The 25,000-nt window shown below is 43.3% G+C and overlaps 1 protein-coding gene across 10 annotated transcripts in view; it reads right to left on the reverse strand.

Moving 5' to 3' along the window:
- Positions 1–25,000, reverse strand: part of LOC147028914 (zinc finger E-box-binding homeobox protein zag-1-like) — a 131,731-nt gene that overhangs the window by 16,078 nt on the left and 90,653 nt on the right. For 4 of the 10 annotated variants that reach the window (XM_085879765.1, XM_085879764.1, XM_085879767.1 and 1 more), the window contains 4 exons: positions 8,198–8,389; positions 7,160–7,425; positions 2,822–2,924; positions 833–1,926 (listed from right to left, as the gene is read on the reverse strand). In XM_085879765.1, the coding sequence (XP_085735891.1) occupies positions 833–1,926; positions 2,822–2,924; positions 7,160–7,425; positions 8,198–8,389 (1,655 nt within the window). Of the gene's footprint in view, positions 1–832; positions 1,927–2,821; positions 2,925–7,159; positions 7,426–8,197; positions 8,390–9,444; positions 9,580–10,146; positions 10,634–24,185; positions 24,337–25,000 lie in introns of those variants that run through there. The other 6 variants (XM_085879762.1, XM_085879763.1, XM_085879770.1 and 3 more) reach the window with 6 other exon arrangements.

Here is a 25,000-nt window from a genome sequence, read left to right on the forward strand (position 1 = left end):
AATAAAATGCAAATCAATTTTTTAAAAATCATACAATGTGATTTTCAGGATTTTTGTTTTAGATTCCGTCTTTCACAGTTGAAGTGCACCGATGATAAAAAATTACAGACCTCTACATGCTTTGTAAGTGGGAAAACCTGCAAAATCGGCAGTGCATCAAATACTTGTTCTCCCCACTGTATATGTGGAGGAAACTAGGTGGCGAGGCCATCCACGTAGAAATGAAATATCTACATGTATATCCATCCATCCATCGGAACCACACTCTGTACAGAGCATCAGTGCTGCCGAAGCAGTTTCCTTGGCTATTGGGCACAATCTTGGATGGGTCGCCACTCCGACGCAAGATACTCGAATGACTCGATCATCCCCAGCAAGCTGGTACTCATTTTGCCGACCTCGGAATGATGACAGGCTGAGTCAACCTCCTGGTGTTAATTCAGTGGAAAAACAGGTCTCAAACTCAGGACCCTTGGATCCCAAGCTGCCACCCTAACCACTGAGCCAACACCAGGCTTTCATATATATATATATATATATATATATATATATATATATATATATATATATATATATATATATATATATATATATATATATATATATATATTCATACATATACACATACATATTCATACATATACACATACATATTCATAGAATAGTTGTCACTTTAATCAGTGTGAATGTATGGAAATGAGATTGTTTCATTGAGAAATTAAATCTATTATGAATAATATTCATGGTAAAATAAAAAAAATTTTAAAAATCAGTGGAGAAAAGCTCTCAAGGGTTTCAATTTTAAAAATATTGATTTGACTGAGCATCACACCTTCATGGTTCCGTTTAAACCCGGATGGTCTGAGGAAAAGTGTGTGGGTGGTGAAGTAGGTCGAACTTGACTGAGGTTTAGTGGCTCCTCCTGAAAGGCAGTGATGGACAGCGGTGAGCAGGCCTCCCTTTTTCGCCTACTGCCATCCAAGACTTCATGATCTTCTTCATCTTCTTCATGGTAATCATCCCTGCTCCCCACGGTGCCATGTAGACGAACGCAGCTCAGTTTAGGTAGAGACAGGTCTAAAGGCTCACTCTGAGGTTGCTTAACCTTTATCAAGGCTCCGGCAAGAGCCTGTGCATCCCGATCTGTACATGTCGCCACAACAGCTGTGGATGCGGTTGTCAGGGTTTTGTGACGTAGGTGCCCACCCCTAGATGCCACCACCTTTTCGAGCCAGTGCCATAACAACTCCTCAGGATGCAAAGCTGGCTCAGGAGCCAGTGGCAAAGCACAACGTGGTGACACTGGTTGCAGTGCAGCCTGCACGTCCCGACTCATTGGACAAAGGTAGCGCTCATGTTGGTGGAGAGGAATGGCACCAGGAAACCCCTCCCCACAGTGCTGGCATGAGAGTGAACCTCTTAACGGTATGCCATCGCCTTCCCTGATCTCGGGACTCTCATGGTTCACACATTCTGCCAGTGCACTACCTCCGATCTGCACATTATCAGTGTGCATGTGGCTTTCAGCTGACAGATACACACAATTTGTAAGGCCCTCCTTCATTTGCTCTGTTTTACTGCTCACACCACTGCATGGACAATCGTTCATTGGTTCAGCCTTAGGACACATAGGTAATGTTGAAGAAGAAGGTGATTGGACGTATGTGCATGGACTTGAGTGCCTGTGACACGGTGAAACATTCCAAGGCTCTGCACTTGAATCTGGCACCTGAGCAGGTGGGGAGGATGAGGATGGCCAGTGTGGACCACTCTCTGGCGATGAGCGTGTTCCTGGGGACGGGCTCGCAAAGTGTCCATTGGCACGTAGGCCTGTAAGCAGGCACTTCCGGCTGCTCAGGTGGGAACTGTAGGAGCCAGAATGTGAGAAGCGCCGGCCACAGTGGGAGCACTCATAAGGTTTTTCACCTGTGTGATACACATAGGCCTAACGTTAGATTATTTGAACATTCCAAAGTTATAAACAGCAATACAGCAATTGTTTTCCCACAAGCAAGCAAAGACCTAATTTATAAAAGAATGAGGGAAGGGAGAGGTTTGGAGAAGTGGCTGGTGGAGGGGGATACGGGTGTGGGGGGGGCGGGGGGGGTATTACAACATTGTAAGGTGTCATTAAACATTTGAAAAGCAAAAAGCCAGAATCCCCCATGAGCCAATCCAGAGCCTCTTCAGCTCATATCTGCCGACAGAAGCAAACTCCAGGATGTACATGTTTGCCCCAGTGGCGATTTACAGATAGCCTTATGTTACAAAAGTATCCAACTCCCCCTTCCATCCAACAAAATCCACTCATGGCAGTGCTGCTCGATTCCCTATCCACCCATTCTGGTGGTGACCCTTTCCTGACCCCCACATGCCAAGCCTGCCAGCTCTCATGGCGGTCACTCTGACCCTCACCAGGCATGGACTGACTGGCGCCAAACTCCTCAAACCATGCATCCTTATCTTTGCACAGATGCTGGTCTGTGCAGCTCTTCACTAACGGTGCTGTACCTGTCCTGAAAGTACGTTATGGAGTTCGACAGTCTCAGTATGCACTGACTCAGAGAACAGCTTCTACATATATTGAATGCACGATAAAGACACGAGATATCAGTGGACACTTATACAAATTAAAAGACGGTAGACAATGGACAAATCAACTCACTACATGGGATCCCAGCTTCAAAGAGTATTGCTGAACAAGGCACCCAAACATTGCCTCAAAAGACCTAAAACTAGTGCCCAGAAGGTTGATAAGTAGATAACGGTGGTTTAAGCATATAAAGTTGAAACTACCCGAAAGGGTACTCTTCACACTTACCACTGTGGATGCGGAAATGTTCCTTCAGGTGGTGCTTGTACTTGAAGGCTTTGTCACAGGCTGAACAGGCAAACTTGCGACCTTCCACGTGCCGAACTCGCATCTGGTTAAGCAGCCACACTCACGATAACTAAAAGGACCACAACCTAAACCTGCAAACATCTCATGCATTCCTTGTATGTGAATGAAATATTTTGAAAGTTATATTGAAATGTCCCTTAAATATGTTTGTGGATGACGATGCCATCGATGTTCAATGGCAATGTTTATGTGGTTTTTTTTTTAGGGCAATAAATACCCATATTCTGTGACTCTCCATAAAGACCACCAGGCAAATCCAACTATTTATTTCTGTGGTCCGCCGATGAAAGAAGTCCAGTCTCTGGAGCTTCTGGGCATCATGACTATCAGCTATAACCTGTCCAGGATTCATCATATCTACAAGATGGCCTCCAAAACAAACCACCACTTCAGATTTCTCCGCAGGTCGAAATCCTTCCTTGTGCTCAGCGATGGTGTACAAAGCTTTCATCTGGAGTGTGGTGGAATATGGCTCCCAACTGCAGACTGGTGCTGCTGCTTCACATCTTGCTCCCCTTGAGGTCCTGGAATGTAAGGCCTTACACGTCATTGAAATTTCACGTCAGGAAGCTGCATCTGAGAGCCAGCCTCCTTCACACCATAGACAGGTTGGTTGCATAGCAGTTTCTGAAACATTGGACCATCCCGTTTGTAATTCATCTCCTTGTGCTGTGATACATCTGTTTGTTGTTGTCCCACTGATTTCCATGAGCCCTACTTTGTCTGTTGATTCATTGCCCCCCTATTGCTCTGCTTCCATGAGACTCAGTACTTGTATTTTAATGGTCACTATCCGGTAGTTTATTGCAGCAGTAATCTTTCTATTTGAAGCACAGACCGTCCCCTCTCCCGGGGAGGGGGTGGGGGGGTGGAGATCGAATCAAAAGTATTTGTTTAAGTGTTTCTTTTCAACAATCCTACTTAATAAATAAATGACCACAATAAACTTCAAATATAGGATGTGACCTATGCCACGATGGTACTAGTAATCACTGCTTACAAACTTGCAAAGAAAAGGTTGGCAGTTCGATTGTTGACCCTGGCTGAGTCATACCAAAGACCTTAAAAATGGTACGTGCTGCTTCCTCGCTTGACGCTCAGCATTTAGAGGATAGAGCACGGATAAGCCCCATGGGTTGGCATCCAATACAGATTTCTCCTTAAAAACCCTGCTAAGCGTTGGCAGAAAAATGACGCCACAAGATTACGTTACCAGCACCCAGGGTGCTCTGGGAAGTTATAGTACTTCACCCAAGGTCAGCGGCTGTACTTGTGTCATGTTAATAATCCTATGTTGTCTGGAGTATCTGTCTATATGTGCAATGTGATTTGTGTGTGACAGCTCTTCCATTAACCTAAGACCCTGAAAAAGAAAAATTACATCAAGGTAAAAAAAAAAGAAACCGTTGCCAGTTTTGGGACCCCGTTATGTCGACCCAATGGATTCAGTCAGCATCAATACTGTTTGTATGCATGTGTATGTTTGGTTTTTTATAGCAGAAATTAATGCATTTCTTCTGCCCATCTCTTTTCAAATTACTTTACGTAGCACAAAAAAAGAAGAAAATATATCTTAACAACGTCACCCCTTACCTTAACAAACATATTACATGTAACATTAAATTTGGGGGCAATTATAAGCTTTCAAAAGAACAGAACAGATGCCATCCTGGCAGGCTGTGTTAATGATGTCGGTGGGCGAACTGATATGCTTTTGGACTGGCCATTGTCACAATGTTTTATACCAGGCCACCCATCCACCACTCCCCCCCCACCTCCAAAAATATATAAATAAATAAATATAAAGATAATATAGGGCACCTCCAAGCCCCCAGGATGCACAACTCGCTTCAGACTCATCAGAAAGTGAAGTTGACGATTAATTCTCTGATCAAGAATCCTCAGATTACGACAACAGTCAAAGTCATGACATAGATTCTACGTCCGACGACCTTCTAGGTACGACAACCTTCTCGGTAGAAGGTGCTGTCAGACTGTAGATGTATTAACCTGAGGTCGAGATGATGTCATGGAAAGGGCAGAGCCAAATAATATTAAAATCTTCCTTTCAAGATATTTATTCAAGAAAAGAACAAGGATTAAATGTTAAGTGAAGCCATATCTATTCATTAAACCAAACACGATTTTGTGATTCTGTGGACTTTTACTTGTCTTCCGAGCTCTCTTCTTCTTCAATCTCAAGCCACGTCCCCTGGTGCTGAAAAACTCTTCAATAGGCCCACACTGTTTGACCTGCAGTTCTGTTTGGCCATAATTCTCTCAAATGCCGAAGAAGGCCATTCACGTATGGATGACAGGTCACCATCTAGGAGCGTAAAGCTGTTTTATAGGATCAGAGTTGCTGCCCACAGTACAATCACACTCTGATATAGTAAGCAGTGTAACCTGGTGTCACTGCACTTGCTACCGACAGTTTAGGTAGGAATTAGGAATTCGTTGAAGGTGCCCCACTTTAAAGTCCATCCGAGGGACAGCACACTTTGTGATGCAATCATTGTCCTATCTATGAAGCAATGATGCAGCAGTTTGTCGTCTGAATGAGAATCAAACGCAGACCAGACAGCCCGGAGGTTAAGTGTACACCTCTGCAGTGTCCTCAAGCATGATGGTTTGTGTTTTGCCATGGAATGGTTCAAGACATGGTCATAACAGTGTTTTACTTAATTTCTCGACAATGGCACAGCATATTTTGATTTTTCATTTTTTTTCAATCAAGGTAATTCTACATTTCACTTTACATTATAACCAGGTTAAATCATTTAGTTAAAGTGGGATTGTCCACCAAAAGTCTGGTGTACTCTTATAACTCTGTGCAAAAAGGAAAATTGGCGTTTGTTACAACAAACTTAATTATCACGCAGGTTACTTATAAAATTTCCTTATATTATGTCAATGTAAGAAAGTTACAGTGCATTTGTCATTTATAAGAAGTGGAGATGGGAAGAGATGGGGGTAGGGGATGGTCAGATAACACTGGGCTGCATTTGAAATATTTTTTTCAGAGGTCTAGGTTTTCTCAACAGTTCTGATATGTTTTTTGCATGCTGAATTCAGAAATGTATCTAATTTCGCTCAATCTGGTCAAGTTTTTATGCTATCGCAATTTTAAGGGAAAAAAAATAATCAAAATTTTTGTTTTGTGAATTAACATTTTTTTTATTCAAAATCAGACTTACATTGACAGAAAATGTACAAACTATATATAAAATGACGCACAAGTACACTTAATGTGGAAGAAAGTGCCTTCTCAATTACTTTCATTTCAATTTCAGAAAAATATAAATAAATCGTTGTTTCTGGCAACACCCAACTTCAGTCGCTCCAGCAGTCGCTGTTTTCCTTCGTCTTTTTAATGTTGAATTTCACATTAACGGTACTTGTGCGTCATTTTATATATAGTTTGTACATTTTCTGTCAATGTAAGTCTGATTTTGAATTTTAAAAAGGATAATTAAAAAAACAAAAATTTTGATTATCTTTTCCCTTAAAATTGAGATAGCATAAAAACTTGACCTGATTGAGCGAAATGAGATACATTTCTAAATTCAGCATGCAAAAAACATGTAGAAGCCGTTGAGAAAACCAAGACCTCTGAAATGACGCAGACCAGTGTAATGCCACATGATGAAGGCAGGATGGCCTAGACCTAGAGGTAAGCACACTCACCTCGAAGCTATCTAGCCTAGGTCCGAATGCTGACCCGGTGATAAACTATCATCTCGGTGTTTCACAAGGCAGAGTGATTCATCAATACGTGTGCCGGTCCTCGGATGGGTGGTAAACTGGGCGTCCCGTCTGCCGGCATTATTTGCTGGAAGTTAAGGATCCCACGGTATCCTTCACGAAGAGTAGGCGAGCTATCACCAGCACCCTGAACAAATTCCGAATTCCTGCCCAAACTTAGCTGAATGTCAGGTTGGCCAGTCGGTTCATGGAGGACTTTGGCCAAAATCTTCCTCTGGCCAACCTCACAAGAAAGTGGAAATAATTGTGGCTGCTGAAGAAGAATAAGAAGAATTTGTGTCTGAAATAAATTGGTAACCCTTGAAATCATGTAACAATAGACACAAGGTTGTGTTCACTGGATGTATGCTGTCACGATACTATATGTACATAATATAATGGCCAATAGCAGAACATTTTGCATTTGATTGTGGCCTGATGACTTCATTCCATACTGTTACTCAAACAGTACAGGATACTTCCGAAAAGTATGACCCACAATCTCATTCTTACCTTGCCACGTGGTAGGTGCTCTCCGTTATCATCAACAGCACCATGACGATAGCGAATGTGCTCCCGGAGAGAAGCTGGCCGTTTGTATCCACGCTGACAGTACGGGCAGGCCAGGAGTTCCATGGCCCTACAACATTCTCCTTGACTCCGATATCGTTCCATCGTTTCGGCACCACCACCACCCAGATGGCACGGCTCTCCGGCTGGCTGCATGGGACTGCCTGAACTAACTCCGGGTTCGGACTGGTCCTCATTGGTGCTCCGGTCTGCGGTTTAAAAAAAACAAACAACAAGAATCCTGGATTAATGGTCCACAATCTATGTCCATATTTGCAGTAAGACGAATGCTTGTAGCATTATTGTCTGCCAGTGACAGCTGAGATGTGCTTGCTTTTAGTCACTGTATTTCAGGCTGGATTCTAGACTTGGCTACCACACACTGTAGCAACATCAGGGTCAAAGGCCTTGTTGTGTTTGGACAAGCGATTGTCAGACTAATATTCTGGGGATTCTTGAACCGAACAGATCTTGGTCCAGCAAACAGATCCTTTTTTTTTAAAGTCCATGAGGAAAGAAGTCTGAAAAAGAAAAACTTTTCCACGATCATTATATCCACGTTTATCCCAACTATAAACTACTCAACTCCAGTATGACAGCACAAACATGTTAGCAGCATGATAGTACAGTTTATTTTAACAAGACTACCGTTTTATATCCATATTCATTGGTCAAGGCTGAGGGAAAACGCTAAATCTGTGGTTAAACACCCATACTGCGGGTCCAACACATTGTGAAACAGACCAGCGTACTTAGACGGCCTTCAGTGTTCCCAAGATTAATAGTAAATTCCATAAATGCCTGACTGGCCTTTTGCAGGCAACTCAGATATTTCAACCAATGGTTCATGACACAAGAAAGAGAATGGCTACAATCAGGATGTGCGACCTGGGAGGACCACAAAAGACCAAAGGTACACAGGTTATTCGTCTCAGCACCAAAAAGGCTACCACTGCCAGGTACGCGAGATGTTACCCTCACCACGAGGAGATTGGCATGTGTCACTGTGGTTGTCTGAAGGCATGGCAGGATGGTTCTGTGTTGGCGAAGTGCAGACATCGGGCAGATCTCCACCAGAAAGGTCGTCTTCAGCAATAAGTAACCTGCCTCCTTCCTCCTCATCGGTGTCAGAATCTGGAGCAGCCACTCCCACCATGGCGCGGTTGCAGACAGCTGGATATAGGTACATAGCGGGATTGAAAAGGACGGACAGGTGACGACGTGCATTCTTTAACTGATAGCTTTGAGGCATAATGTGACTCAAAATCTGAATGTTTTCATCTGATGTGACCTACTTTAACATCCAAGGTATTCCCTCTAAAGTAATACAAGAAGGAAGAGTCCTAATAAAGGAAGTACATGAACCCAAGGCATACTGTACCAAAAAAAAATGTGTGAATGTTTAATATTGACTAAATACACTTGTAAAGGACGGTTGCCTTAATGTCCCTTCCAAAGGATCGGTGCGCTTTAATATCCACTTGCTGTTTCCGCTTGTCTTGCACATCCATTGAGCTGCTAGATCAATGGAGCCCTACGTCGATATTTAAATATTATGGCATTCCTGGTGGTACACATCTCCTCTCTGAGTGGATAATAGCACCCAAAGGCACACTCTTATCTATGGACACAGTGGGATCTTCAACATTCACAAGCAGGTGCTAGCGGATGGGACAGCCGGTTTAAACTCTCCTCTGAAAGGATGGAGTCTGATGATCAAAATAGGCGACATCTTGTAATCAGAGAACGTTTAGTTGGAGATCGAACCCAGCCGAAACAACTCAACGGCGAGTACGCTGCCTCTTAACCATCTATGTTCGTCCGTATTACATTGTCCTCAAACGCAAAACCTTATTAATTATTTCGGATATTTTTCTGATAAATGTTGAAACCATATTCCCCAACCCCTTGTCATGATTGCACCAATCATGTGAGAGGGTGAAATACATTCTGGGTGCTCCCTCGATGGGGAAACTCTTTGTGGTTTCCTCTCAACCGGTAATGCAAGCTATCTAGAAACTTTCCCTGTTTTTTTTTGTTTTGTTTTTTAAGTGTACAGAACCCCCTTTTGCTGCACATGGCTGACACAATTGCTGCGACTAATGCGGTGGCATGAAAACTACGATCACTTGAAGGAGGAGCGATAACGGTGCCAAAATCGATCTCGAGCTCAGGGGCCTGCCATGTGCTCAGGCATCAATTCCTGGAAATCCAGCACAAGTACGTACGGGAACTGGAAGCCGAGCCGTCTGCCTGCCTCGGCACACAGACGCCCTTAACATCCTTGGAGCGGGTCTTGCCACAGCCAGACGCAAAGCATGCCCGCCCCGAGCTCGGGTCGAACCTTTCCGACAGGGCACGTGCTAGGTGAAAGGCCAGCACAAGCAGTCGTAGAGATAAGAGAAACCCACAAGCATTGTAAACCACTCCAAATTGAACAGGCAGAGATGAGCAAATTTACTCAGCAAACAGGTATAAACTTTGCTGTTTTCTCTGAGAGGGTGTGCCAAATACACATACTTATTGACAGGGGCAATTAGCTCTTGAGATTCAGTTTCCCTGACAAGCAGAGATTTATAAGCAGAGACAAAAAATGACGTGAGATAGGTCTCACAGTAAAATCCAGAGTAAATTATGATGGGGGAACAACAAAGCAAAACCATACAGAGACCATTCTTGTAAACCAACGGAATTAATGCAGTTGAACATCATTTCCAGAGACCAATCACATAAACACGACCGAGCCTTGCTTCGGTCGCACAGGTCACGTGAACATTCCCAGAACACTATCAAAATAAGTTGGGAGACAAAATATCGCGCTCGGAAATTTAAAACTTCCTTCACATTTCCCTGCAAAAAAAGGATTGTACAAGTCTGGAAAAATGACTCATGCAACAGCATTAGATGTTTTTGTCGCTGCAGAATCTCACCTTTCGAAAAGGTCCAACAGAGTGATGAGTGAGGAGACACAGAGATGAAATATCCAGCCATTTGGCCGAAACAGGGAAGAGAAAGAAAGCCGAGAGCAGACACCGAGAGAGCCCCAGAGAGCCAGGGACATCAAGGCAATCCACACATGTACGAGTGGGGACTTTTGAGGCCAGAAGGCTACGTGGGAGGTGCGTCGGATGACTCCATCGGATCAGAGACATTTGGGAGGGCTCAGGCGTGAGACGAACAGGAGGAGGGCTACATGTGGTTGGTGATATGAAGGAGGAGGCTGGAGGCTTTCCTTAAAGGGATTATCTCAAAGTAATGGAGGGAGGGGTGTCAGAGGTGGAAAAGGGGGTAAGAAATAACGGGTTTTGTAGCTGTTCAACAGCCCACAAAAAGAACTTTAGGTGGTTTCTGAAAGTGACAATTATTGGTAGTCTGAGAGAATACCATGAAGGGCTGTTGTACATCAAAGCTCCGCAACAGGCAATACATCTCATTAAAGGTATGTATTCTCCATCAAGCACACCATCATCATGGCCTCGTTTTCAATGAATTTTCGAACTTTTGTTTGAAATACTTTTCTGCAAGCCCAAGTCATTGTCCACGAGTGGTGAAAAAGATGACAAGCAGACAATACCTATCAGGATTTCAAACAACGCGATTCTGCTTTAAATCACTTCTCATATCATCACCATGTCCGAACTGCATGGCTTCTATCATAGAACACTTTGAGGAAACTGTCCTACCTTTGAACTTTCACATTTTCACTCATATATGTGTTATGTATGTCTGTGTGCATTGTATACCAGCTGAGAAATTTAAGAGTTAAGAAAAAGAGAGCTAGGTACGATGTGCAATTCCAATTGATTAATTAAATATAATTTATCAGGCAATACTACAATGATAATGTGATGATTAATACAATATATATAATATTTAAAATAAAATAACATAAAAACAGGCAATAATACGAAACAGACAAAACTACACAATGACTACTGCAGTGCCTCTGGATAGACAACATTTCGAGTCTGGTTAGTGGGTGCCAGAATTGAGCTCAGTGATGTGGAAAAGATGATTTGTAATACTGCCTACCACCGGGTGGTGCTACACGATACACATTTACACAGAGAGAATTGTTGTCTTCCCCCCAACTCTGAACCCCCTGCCATGTAGGTTTGAAAATGTTTTCTTGCATTTCCATTTTCCAAGAGGATTGCAACGGTATGCAATATGATGAGGTTACTACCGGTGGGGCTAATTCTATCGATGGACAGACAGAAAATACAACTATATGTATATATATATATATATATATATATATATATATATATATATATATATATATATATATATATATATATATATATATATATATACACATCCATAAGGACCATACTCCATACAGAATGTTGGTGCTGCCAAGGCAGTCTCCTGGGCTATTGAGCACAATCCTGGACAGGTCACCACTCAGACACTCGAATGGCTCAATCATCCCAGCAAGCTGTTACTCATTTTGCCGACCTCGTAAGGATGACAGGCTGAGTCAACCCCACCTGGTATTAATTCAACAACCAAGCGGGATTTGAACTTTGGATCCCAAGCCCACCACCCTAACCATTAAACCAACTCATTCTCTCTCTCATTCTCTCTCATTCATTCTCTCTCTCTCTCTCTCTCTCTCTCTCTCTCTCTCTCTCTCTCTCTCTCTCTCTCTCTGTCTCTGTCTCTCTGTCTCTCTCTCTCTCTCTCTTTCCCCCCACCCCTCCCCCTCTGTTAAGGAGACTGTTAAGGACTGACAGTTTCATGATGTTGAATTTAAAACTTTCCCCCATAGGGTAGCATGTACAAATCAGATTTGGAGTGAGCCACCAGGAGGGGTGCAAAGGTCGCTGCATGTGCAAGCATGCATGCATGCATGCAGGCAGGCCTTTGCCAGGTAGATAGCATGGGTTTTAAATGTTCCCGCCTGGTATTATTCGAACCCGGCAGTTAAAAAGAAAATGCTGCTGTTTGGGCACGTTTCATCGTCCTTCCCTTCCCCATCCCATACGCCACCTTCCCTTCCCCTCACACTGCCTTCCATCCCCTTTCCTTCACAGTGCCTTCCCTTCCCATCATGCTGCCTACCTCCATCTCCCCTCACGCTTACCCCCTCCCTTCTCCAACCCCATGGACATCTCCCCATGGTCTCCGCGTGCTGCATTAATGTGCTGTTTTAACGTACCCCATTTCATTCAAACCTGTACTACCCTCCTCCCCCCCTACCTAATCCAAGTCGAGAACCCCTCCCCTCATGCTTGCCTCCTCCCAAACCCTCCACACCTTACCCCCTCCTCTCTCCCCCATTCTCCTTGCCCCCCTCCCAGAGTGTATAGCAACGTTTTGTGAGGCGTTGCTCCCCCCCCCCCTTCCTCGCTCTTCCCTTCTTCCGAGTTCAATCCATCAACAATTGTCCTATAGTGAATACCACGAAGCAAGCAATGGTCTGCAAACAGTTGAGCAAGGTGAGGGGACATGCGAGTCGGTTTCAATTTACATTGAAAATAAAAACTCTTCCTTCTTCTTCACTTATAATAATTTGGTGTGTCTCATTCAAGCTCATTTCTTCGATCAAATTTTATTCAGACAAGTCTGAAGACGACGATGGTTCACGAGCGGTATTTGACGACGTAGATCATTTCAGAAGTCAAGGATGAGACAATGTGATAATGTTTGACCAAGTTATAAAATGATCAACATGATGTGGTACGAGTGGCAGGTTATTAGCTGCAAAATGTCAAAAACCCGGTTTCGTTCAACACCTTTCAAAATTTGACCTTTGCATAACCTTTAAAGGTCACAAAACAATGTTTTGGACATTAAAATAAGGAAACAGGATATGTGCTATAGCTTATTGGAGTTAGTTCGTCGAAGAAGGTCGAAAACCCGGTTCGATTCCCACAACTTTGGAAATTTGACCTTTGTGAACTTTAAAGGTGAAAGGTCAAGGATTATGACCTTTGGTGCAAAACTTTCTCTAGAACATTCCAGGAACAGTAAAACGTCATATAGGTCATATGGCATTTCACACTCCTCGGATTATTCATACTTTGATGAAATCAGCATGAAAACAAACTTGAAGGGGGCGTCACAGGCAAGGAGTTCGAGATAGAGAAAAATGGTTTCAAGACTTTAGGTGGGGAATGACCTCAAGATTATGCATTAAAAATATTGTCATCCTAGCTCTCAAAGTTTGAGCCGTCACCTGATTTTTATGTCAAAATTTCAAAATTTTCTAAGTTCATGACTTTGTGACCTTGACCTTGGGACGAAAATGAAAAATCGAGCTCCGTGGGGCTATGCAGGTGCCATTTGGCGAACCAAATACCGAAAACCCCTGCCAGATTCGACAAACCCCCTAGGAGAAGATGCAAATTGAAATTGGCTACCCCCTAAAAACACAATTCGCAATTTTCTAACTTCGTGAACTTGTGGCCTTGACCTTAGGACGAAAATGAAAAATTACCCCCGTGTGCGGGTGACGGTCATCTCTATAACACCACAAGTTCTCAATGTTCAGTTCAGGTAACCATGAAACAGTCCAAACTAACCGTTTAGATTGAAATAGTTCACAGAGATACACGAGGATACTACTACTAATGACATAATTAATAAATATGTATTGTTCATTTAGTACCCGGATTAACACATCAGAATCACCAGTAAGTGCAATACGTGGTTTTCCGGTCCGTCCACTCTCTGGGGATATTTCACTTCCGGTTGGAGAAAAAAAAACTAAAAAATAGGCTTAGCTCTCGGAGATTATGATAATCCTGTACATTATTCTTCACTGATTATAATGCAACTTTCAGAATGAAAATTGGTCAAGTATTTATAGAGATATTGAGGTTCGAAAAATCGTTAGAGCGAGCAAATTCATGAATTATTAATTCCACAGAAGTTTCGTGACACTACACAAAGTAACATGTCAGGTATGAAAAAAACATTTTGTATGCCAGATTCATTAATTATTATTTCATTAATTATGGAATGTACTCATTGATATATTAATCAGAAAGACCGAAGCATGTAGCATAATTTGTCCGCCGGTGATTATGTTAGATATCGGCACGATCAAGAGGAGCCTGCGAATCATCCCTGCTGATGCACTGAATTGATGCAATCGTTCGGCCAGAATATTCGTTGTCAAGATGTTGCGTGATTAAATCACCAATACAGTCACTCGAATTTATACCGCCGACATACTTCTTAACAATCACCTTCGCCCCAGAAACCACAGTCAATCTGAAGAACGCTGGCCACTGTTCAGACGCCATGACCGGACTACTGCGCAGTTCTACTACGCCGTTTGGTTAAAGATGACTCGGTATTTTGGCGCGCGCACGAAATTATATTTTGAAAATAAATGCCGACGTTTACATTTCGGGTTTTGAAACTTTTGCACCTTCGGCAGAAAATGTAAAATATAAAAGGCTAAAAATGTGTTTTATATTTATATTTCATTTCTCCTTCCTTCCTTCTTTGCGAATCGCATTGGTGGTTTTGGCCATCTTCCAGATCATGTGACGATCAAACGGGAAGTAAATTCAAAAATCTGTCCGGTTAGATACAAGATAATATTTTTTACGATCATAATCAATAAACAGTTGCAAAATATCTTGAAGAATGGCAGACGAGAGAGGTTTTGAAAATGGCGATTTTTATAACTTACCTGACCTCGTCCCTGACCTTGAACCCGAACAAAAGTTATATCGTTGTGCAACACTCATCGACCTCTACCCACATACTAAGTTTCATCAAGATTGGAAAGAAAAATTGTTGACGGACGTACGGACGGACATTTGGTCCGACTTTATTAGGTCATCTCGGTAAAGATGACCTAAAAATCGAGCTCTGTGGGGCTATGCAGGTGCCATTGGGCGAACCAAATACCGAAACCCCTGCCAGATTCGACAAACCCCCTCGGAGAAGAAATTTTTTTATGTCAAAATCGCAATTTTCTAAGTTCGTGACCTTGTGACCTTGACATTGGGATGAAAATGAAAAAAAAATCGAGCTCTGTGGGGCTATGCAGGTGCCATTGGGCTAACCAAATACCGAAACCCCTGTCAGATTCGACAAACTCCCTAGGAGAAGATGCAAATTGATGCAAAGGAGAAAATGCAAATCGGCTACCCCCTAAAAACACATGTTTTTTGGGTATGGGCGCACCACGCCCATTTTCAGGAAAACACAACTAGATCATAATATAAACCTCCCACCAAAATTTCATCAGGATCGGATCAAAACCCACGGAGCTATGCTTGGGACAGACAGACAGACAGACAGACAGACAGACACACACACACACACACACACACACACACACACACACACACACACACACACACACACACACACAACAATAACGAATATAATGGTCACATATTTTTTGTGAAAATATTTTTTCGTGAACCAAAAACGTTCACTATATTCAATACGTTTTTTTTCTTTCAACATTTCCATTTATCGCCCCATCAAACAGTATTTCTGATTATACACCGCCTTTTAAAGCATCACAAAACAGGTCACTCGACTTGTAAAAGGATCTATTTATTACATAAGCAAAAATGGCAGAATTCCCCTCTTCCCCTCTGGTTGGCAGACTGATGCTTCACAGAGGGAAAGGAGGAACGTACTGACCTCAAAAATTCCTCTCATGTGCAGATGTAAAAGTCTATGCTATAAAAGTAGCCATGTCTGTCTGTCTATGTCTTGTTTGTCGTGCGATACCTTGAGGAGGCATGAACGGATTTTCCCAACGATGGTGGATTCAGGGAACTCCCAAGAAGGTTTGTGATGCAAAAACCAAAAAGGAAGGAAGGTTTGTGTGTGGATTCATCATGGGTACATGTGGCGAAACTGAAAACGCCAACTTGCGATGATGGTTATCCCAGCATGCACAGGAGGGCAGGATCTACGAGGAATCTTTTTTTTTAGCTCACCTGGACTTTAATCAAGTGAGCTAATGCGATGGAGCAGTGTCCGTAGGTGAGTGAGTGAGTGAGTGAGTGAGTGAGTGAGTGAGTGACTGAGTGAGTCAGTTCGTAAACACTTCAGTCATCATCAGTTGAACCAAACACAAGATTTTGATGGAACCTCGCCACAAGCTTCATGTCTGATGCCGATAACGAAGGTGTACTGACCGCATCAAAATCTACACTCATTAAAGGGGTCCACGGAGATTGGGGGGGGAGTTTGAGACTGCAAAATAGGTATTCGCTTTCTTCTCTGAAACTGTACACACGATTTTGATGAAACTTCACCACAACCTTCATCACTCGTGATGTACTAAAGTTTGTCATGGCATAAAAAAAATCAAGGTCTAGGGGGTTCTTCAGGGGATTTGAGCCCCCCCCCCAAAAAAGGTATTTGCTCTTTTCTCCGAAACCGCACAATTTCAATGAAACTTGACCACAACCTTCATCACCCGTGATGTAACAAAAAATTTTTCAAGGCATTAAAAAAAAATTGGGTAGAAAGGGGGTGTGCGGGTGGTTTGAGGGACTGTTGCTCCTGATCCAAGTGAGATTCAGGAGGCACGGTCCTATTTTTGTTATTGCCCCATAGATTAGCCATCACAGCAAAGAGTGGTAAATTCCCGTCGGCAAACCGACGGGTCTTATACAGTATGTCAGTATATACGAATGGTCCTCGTGCAGTGAGGCGCATAAGGCTATCGAAGCAGTTTCATTGACGACAGGACACAATCCTGGACGGGTGCTGGAACTCATTTTTCCGACCACAGAAGGATAACAGACTGAGTCAACCACCCACCTGGTGTTAATTTGGCTGTCTAGCCTGGGTTAGAATCTCAGCCCAGCTCTATACATTGTCACCCTGTTGTTTCACAGGCAGGGCAATTCATCAAGATGTGTGTGCTGTTCCTTGGATGGATGTTAAACTGGGAATCCCGTCTGCTGGAATGAGTTGGTGGGATGTTGAAGATTCCAGAGTGTCGTAATTGTTGAAGCGTGGGCAAGTCATCGCCAGCACCTTGGCTATAAATTACAAATCCCTGTCACCTTCCATAGAACGCCAGGCATGGCCAGTCAGTTCATGAAAGCCTAATAGGCCACCAACGTTCCCGGTTGACCCCACAATAATTTGGGAATCATTTGGGCCGTTAATGAAGTAGTTGTAGATATATACTGTGATGCTTGGTGCAACAGCAGTCATCGTGAAGGCAACTCTTCAGCAAAAATGATTTCTTGAAACAAGAAAATCGAGAAAACTGTAAGCATCATTTTCTAGCGGCTCAAATAAATTTCTTATACACCTCAAAATGCAGATGGGAGCAATAAAATTTCCTTGATAAACTGTATATTCTTGTGAGCCTTGGGCAAACCACATTTCAACGTTGGCCCCCAAAGCCAGCTCTGCCGACCGCGCATCCTCCGTCGTACAAAGTCATTCCTTGGCACACCTAAACTCCTATCCACCTACAAAGCCTTCATCTGCAGCTTGATGGAGTACTGCTCTCCCCTCTAAACTGGCTCCCCTGCCTCACACCTTTCTCAGCTTTACGCTGTGGAAACCAAGGCCTTCAAAATTATCGGAATCTCTCACGATGAAGCCGAGTCAATGGCTTATCACTTGGCCATCAGGGCACACACGGCCTGTCTGCATGGCACACACGGCCTGTCTGCATGGCACACACGGTCAGCCATTAATATACTTCTGATGAAACTACCTAAATCCAGGATCACTGCTCACCTCCACTCATTTGACTTCCTCTTTTTTTCCCACCCATGGAATCAACTTCCACATTCTCTTCAATCTCATTCTTCCCTCCAGGTCTTCAAAACAGCTGTTCATAACCATCTCATCTCATCCTCAATTCAAAACCATGATCTTTTCTACACTCATTAACCATCCAACCCAATCCCTCCTCTTTCCAAATCTCCAGTTTCCCTCCTGAGAGTTTGCTTCCATCTTATCCACCCCATGCATCCTCTCCCCCCCCCCCACTCCTCCCCACACCCACTTTTGTGATTTTTTCCCCTGGATTCATGGCTTTGTGCTTCATCAGTACACTGAATTTCAGCTTTCTCGCCCATGAAGAAAGTGCTAAACATTTAAATGAGTACGTCAGTGAGTGAGTCAGTGGTTACAAATACATACATGCATAGTTGTGGCTTAACAGTTGAGGTTGTTGGCTTATAATAATATCTTGAGGTCCTGAGTTCAAGCCGTCAGCCCGTGCCAAAACATCACCAGGTAGGTTAACAGCCTTTGTCATCCGTCCGACGTTGGCAAAAATGAATACCAGCTTGCTGGGAAGTGAGGCAGTCGAGTATACTGTGTCCGAGTGGTGACCCATCCAAGATTGTACCCCCTCACCAATTAAACGTTCTCAGTCAATATACATTTATGAAATTTATCCTTTTATGAAAATATTTCAAGAGGGATTTTCTTATTTTTAATAAATTATTTATTGTACCACTCCCAAGAAAAGTAGTCCATGCTTTGCCACCAAAGTTGTCATAAAACCACGGTGGTTGTGCCAGTTGTTGGTGCACGTCGAAACGACAAGAGCACTTGGTAGAGTGCATACCTCCGCCAGGATGATTAGTTTCCGTTTTCTATCCTACTAAAAGGCCGACTCTGGATTCGGACCTGAACTATAATTTAATCAGCTTGTTCTTGTCGCCTAACCAACTCATCCACTAAGTTTTGTCCGAATCCGTCCACAACTTTCTGAAATATCATGCTATACATCGTTTTAGCCCCATCACTCAGTGTTGGAGAGTCACTTAAAAAATTATCGGATCAACATTCAGATCTTCTACAAAATCGAGTCAATTGTTCCTTGTTACACGTACAACCTTCCCACCAGGTTTCGTCCAAATCTGTCCACAACTTTGTGAAATATCATGCTATATGTCCTTTTTGGCCCTCGGATCCAGATCCGGATCCGGATTTTCACCAAAATATAATCATTTCGTCCCTGTCACATCCTCAAACTCTCTATGAGGTTTCATCCAAATCCATGCACTACTTTTTGAGATACCTTGCTATATGTCATTTTTGGCCCCATCTCTCAATGGGGAAAAATCACTTATTTGATCTTAAAAATAATTGGTGGTTGAATTCAATGACCAAATATGTAAATCCTGTTCAAATTTCAGTCAATCAGATGAAAATTGACAATTTTAGAAATTCGGCCGATGTTGGTTGACCTTTTGGCCTATGTTGACCTCAAAAATACCAGTTCGTTGAATTCAGTGACCTGATATGCAAGTCCTTTTCAAATTTCAAGTCAATGGGATGAAAATTGAGGATTTTAGAATTCTCACAAAAGTCATTCACTTTTGGCCTATGATGAGCTTTTGGTTGATGTTGACCTCCAAAATAATTGGCTGGTTGAATTCATTGACCTGAAATATAAATCCTCTTTAAAGTTCAAGTCAATCGGATGAAAATTGAGGATTTTAGAATGCCGACCTAAGTCGTTGACCTTTGGCCTATGTTGTCCTTTTGGTCTATGTTGAACTCAAAAATGATTGGCTGGTTGAATTCAATGAACAAATATGCAACTCCTCTTCAAATTTCATGTCAATTGGTTGAAAATTAACAATTTTAGAAATCTGGCCTAAATTTTCCATTTGGTCAATGTTGACCTTAAAAATAATTGGTGGTTGAATTCAGTGACCTGATATGCTAATCCTATTCAAATTTCTCATCAATCAGATGAAAATTGAGGATTTATAGAAATCTCACCCAAGTTGTTGACCTTTGGCCTATATTGACCTTTTCACCTCAAAAACAATAGGCTTCTTCCTTATGACAAACCACCATTTGGTGAAGTTTCATGAAGATCGGTTTAAAATTGTGATTTGTAGGCAATTGGCAAACAAACAGATGGACAGACAGATAGAATAATACACAAGACCAACCAATATGCTGGAAAAATCTTCCATTTTTGCAAGTAACAAACAGGCAGCGAGACATACAGACAGGGGTGAAAACATAACCTCCAACCACCTTCGGTGGAGGAGGTAATCATTGATTGTCGACCCGAAGACGTTCCAAGATTGATACGACATAGGCATTTCACATCATTGCATCACCAACAGTCAAACTACAAATCGTATACCACAATCATCAGAATTACACAATTATTCAATGTATCTCACCATGATGTTTGAAACTCAAAAGCTGGTCGCAACAACTGAAACAAAAACAATGAGGCTTTTGATGAAGGCCAACTGGACACAAGTAAAGCTCCCGATGACGCCCAAGTTTCATCTGGTGTTCATTTCGAGAGTCAGACAAGTGTTCCAAGTCTGTTTACCGAGGTATCATTTGCTTATCCTCACAACAACGTTTGATAAGCAGGACAAATAGCGAGCTAGATAAATGCAGATAAAATGTCCATGAGGGTGAAACATTGAGAAGGAAGGATAGTCGAGCCAACATGATTGTTTGTTTCACTAAGGTAGCGGTTTGTCCAGTGCAACAACACCACGTGTGCACTATGTACCCTATCACGTCTCATGAGATACACGCTTCGTCGTCGTTACCAAACAGCTCTTCACAACAACAACAAAGCTTCATTGACTCTTCCCTCTGACTTTCTCCTACAATGGAGCTTGTGATTGTGGGTGGTGAGTTTGATCAACCAATCAAATGGTGAAGTGGAACAAGTGATTTAGTGATTTTCACTCACTGGGAGGTGACGTGATCAGGCCTCGTCTTCCCTCCCACTGCGCCTGGTTATTGCATTCCAGGTCGAACACTAACAGGCCCTACTGAGTTGACGTCCTGTGTAAAAGGTGCCTTTTGTGGAATCTCAGCATGGGTTTTCAGTTACATTTCCCTTCCTGCACTCCTGGCTGAAGCCATCACACCTGAATTCAGTCACTAGGCATAGGAATCGGCAAGGTATCTGGTAGAGGGACTCATGTGACGTCAGGATCAAATATGAAAGATATGGAGAGGTTTGAATAATCTTACCGGAAAGTTGCATCTCCCCTTTTATTTAATTACAACCTCATTCATGAGCTCCTTATGATATTGAGCAGTGGTTGCTCATTAAACACCTTGTTGTCAGCAAAATACTGTTTTCCACACTCGTTACCTCGACCTTTATGCCCCCAACTTTATGAACCTTGTTTGCTTTCCATCAATCATCCTTTTTTTCCAACTTCAGTGCCAATTCACCCCTCTCACACCTCCCTCTCAAAGCAACCATCGCACTCTTACCCTCCAAGCTTCCTGCTTACCTTTCTCAAGAACTCCCCCCTCACCTTTCTCCCTCAACTATCCCCACTCACCCTTCTCCCACCATTCACCCCCCTCTCTCACCATTCTCAAAGTTGCCACCCCTCACGTCCACAAAGCTGCCTCCTTCCCATGCCCTCTCTCCTCCAACCCATCACTCCACCTCTTCAAATCCGAAACTGCCTTATGCCCCCTCTTATTACTCCCCACTGCAACTCAACCAAGCACCACAGAGCCTTTTCTCCTCATCATCCGGCCCCGTCCCCAAGCTCTTCTGCAATCCCCCACACTTTCAACTACTCTCCTTACCTCCCCCCTCCTCCCTCGTCCTACCCTCCCCCTCCCCTGCACCCAAAGCCTCAACCCCTCCCTCTTCATTCACAGTGTGGACCTCAAATATCCAGGGCCTTCGCTCAAACCTGACAGATCTCTCCATCGTCAGGTTTCCACTGACAAACCAGACATAATCTGCTGAACAGAAACGTTCCTCCTTCAAGACGTCTCTGACTCCCTAGTATCTCTTGCTGGTTACTCTCTCCTCAGGAATGACAGACTGGAGCCTCGTCCTGGTGGAGGAGTTGCTCTCTTCATCAGACTCCTTTCCTCACTCTCCATGCACTGCTCTCACTCCCTCACACCCCCAGGAATACCTCTGGCTACAGGTTCCCTCCACTCCCACCTCATGTTTATATGTGTACTGCACCGTCCACCAAACAGTGATGACTCCATTTACACCTCACTATCCGAAAACATGGACCAATTTCGATCTTCTCCAGCAAACTCTCTCTTCCTCATATGTGGTGACTTCAGTTGTCATCATGCCAGTTGGCTGAGTGTGGGTATCTCTCTCACCTGCCATGGCACTTTAGCAAAAGCTTTCTGCGACTCATTAGGACTGACTCAATCGGTCAACTTCTCGACCCAGGTCTCAACCAATGGTACTATATCTCTTCTGGATCTGATTTTGACAAATTTCCCTGAAAATATCTGTTTTCTTCCTCGGCTCCAGTCGGTTCTTCTGACCACGTGCTTGTCAAAGTGGACTTCTCTCTGGCTGTTATTGGAGAACGACCTCAGCTATTGGAAGAAGTCCTTTCATTCAAGCTTCTGGGTCTCACTCTCTGCCATGATCTTTCCTGGGAAAGCTACATTTCCAACCATGGGCTCCAAAGCCAGTTGCCGACTGGGAATCCTGCATCGTGCAAAGTCCTTTCTCGGCCCACCTGAGCTCTTGACCACTTACAAAGCTTTCGTCCACAGCCTGATGGAGTAATGCTATCCCTTCTGAGCTGGTGCTCCTGCCTCTCATCTTTCTCGACTTCACGCTGTGGAAACCAAGGCATTTAGGATTATTGGTATCTCCTGTGGTGAGGCTCAGTCTTTGGGCCTCTCACTCTCTCACCGCAGGAAGGTCGGTGGTCTTTCTGTCTTCTACCGTCTCCTCTCTGCTCTCGCCCCCCCCGCTCTGTCTGAGATATGTCCCCCCCCCACCCCATATTTCCGCAGGATGCTCAAGGTCCACCAACAACCCCCTTCTGGTAAAATTACCAAAATTACAAATCACTGCTCACCTTCACTCTTTCATTCCTCTTTTTTCCCACCTTTGGAATAAACTCCCTCACTCTATTCATTCCCATTCTTCCCTCCAGGCCTTCAAAACAGCTGTTCACCACCATCTCTTATCTTCCCCCATCCAAAACCATGATCTTTTCTTCCCTCGTTAATCCACCCCAAACCCACCTTCTTCAAATTCCCTGCTTTCCTTCCTGAAAGTCCCCGTAATGTCAATCTTGTGTACCCCGTGTTCCCCGCCCCATCCCTCTCCCTTCCACAGATCTCCTAATGTCTCTGTTCCTCACGATTTTGTCCTTCCCACTCCCTCCCCTCCTGTCTCATACCCGCCTTGTTGTGCGTTGTGTGCTAGCTCTCATACGAGCCTCGACAATGCATACAAAAAATTAAAAAAAAAAACCTTCAATACATGACAAACCTCTCCCTTAAAGAATTCCCAAATAATTTGCAAACCTCTTCTTTTTTGGAACTTTCTTGGCATCATGAAATGTACCATGGTCTTGAGTCTGAACACGTGTTAGATAGTGATCATGCTATACTCATGTACAAGTTTGCCGGTTCAAATTGTTGATTACCTCGTGCGTTTACTTGCTCAGCTGTAAGCTCATCGGATTGATGAAATGCTAATCCTCAAAATGAGAATTATTTCAGAACTTTTACTCAAACCTCAAAATAAGCTCGTTTTTTGAGGAAAACCAAAGCATTTAAAATCGAGTACTGGGGGAGAGTAAGCCAAGATATGGAGTTATAGTAATTAAAATCTAAAGCAAAACAATAAATTAAAAATGTACTTCAAATGAAAAACTAACTTGACCTCTGACATCGGTAGAAAACATAGCAAGCCCCAATGTTCTCTGGCAAACTATCAGCACACCATTCCTAAACACCTCGTGGTCACACCACCTTCACACATTGCACCTGGCCAGGTGTAAAAGACAGCAGGCTAGCACCCACTCGTTCCCTCCCCCACCGACAACCTCGTACACCCTAAAGCTTTTTAGGGTACTGCAGGAATAGGCCGTTTCAAGCTCAAATGGCTAAAGTCACTCTCACCGTTTTTCTAAAGGCCAAGGGGCTTCACAAAATGTACGGGTTTTGCTGCGTGTGGTACACGAGGTTTGTTTGAGGAGAGAATCAATCACGGGCATTATGACACGACTCTGGAGGCAACCACACACTCTGTCCAACTCACCAATATTCCCTCAGGTGGAATCTCTGGCAGAAGGCGTCTTGCCACACGGCAGGATATTGAGCAACGTCCCACGGCCAAATATGCTATTTGCTTCAACAAGGCAAATCTCCAAAGAGCTCTTGGATATGATGGGAAAGGGAACATGATTAAGAGGGGTCAGGAAAAGTTAACTGCCCAAAGGCTGCAGAGTCATGAGGCATATTTGCACCATTTCCAGACAAGCTGACTAAGTAAAACTACAACGGCCACAGCAGCCATTGACCAACAGCCAAACATCTCAAACGGTAACTTTCTGATATGATCATCGACTTCCTGTAACTCTTGTGCATGTCTATCAGGCAAGAGGATAGATAGCATGTGCTCCCTCGAACTCCCAGTACCTATTTACACATTCTGTGGTTAAACTGCAGCTCACGAAAGTCCATATAGATACCTGCACAAAGTTTGGAAACTTGTACTCAGAAAGATGGATATCCCAAAGGTGGATATCTTCAGGCTGCATATTTCAAGAGCTTTTTTTTCCATTTAAGAACAATAACTCAGGGTTGTAATTGTGTGATTGGCACAAGGGGTCAAAAATGAGGTTGTACATTAGTAAATAACACACTCACTTATTTAACCACCTCAGCACCACCATTTAAAGTACAGGATGTGTAGTTTTCTGCTCTATTAAAAGAGTGAACTGTGACAATGAATTAAATATTTGTAACTAATTTTGCAGAAATGGAATAAACAGTGAACGATGGGAAGGCCTAACAATTGCTTGGTATGGAAGAAGTTAAGTGTCACAGAAAAGTTTCTGGGCTGTAAAAAAA

Source organism: Eptatretus burgeri, chromosome 4 (assembly GCF_056783735.1).
Source record: "Eptatretus burgeri isolate ZD-2024b chromosome 4, Ebu_testis_v1, whole genome shotgun sequence".
Lineage (NCBI taxonomy): Eukaryota > Metazoa > Chordata > Myxini > Myxiniformes > Myxinidae > Eptatretus > Eptatretus burgeri.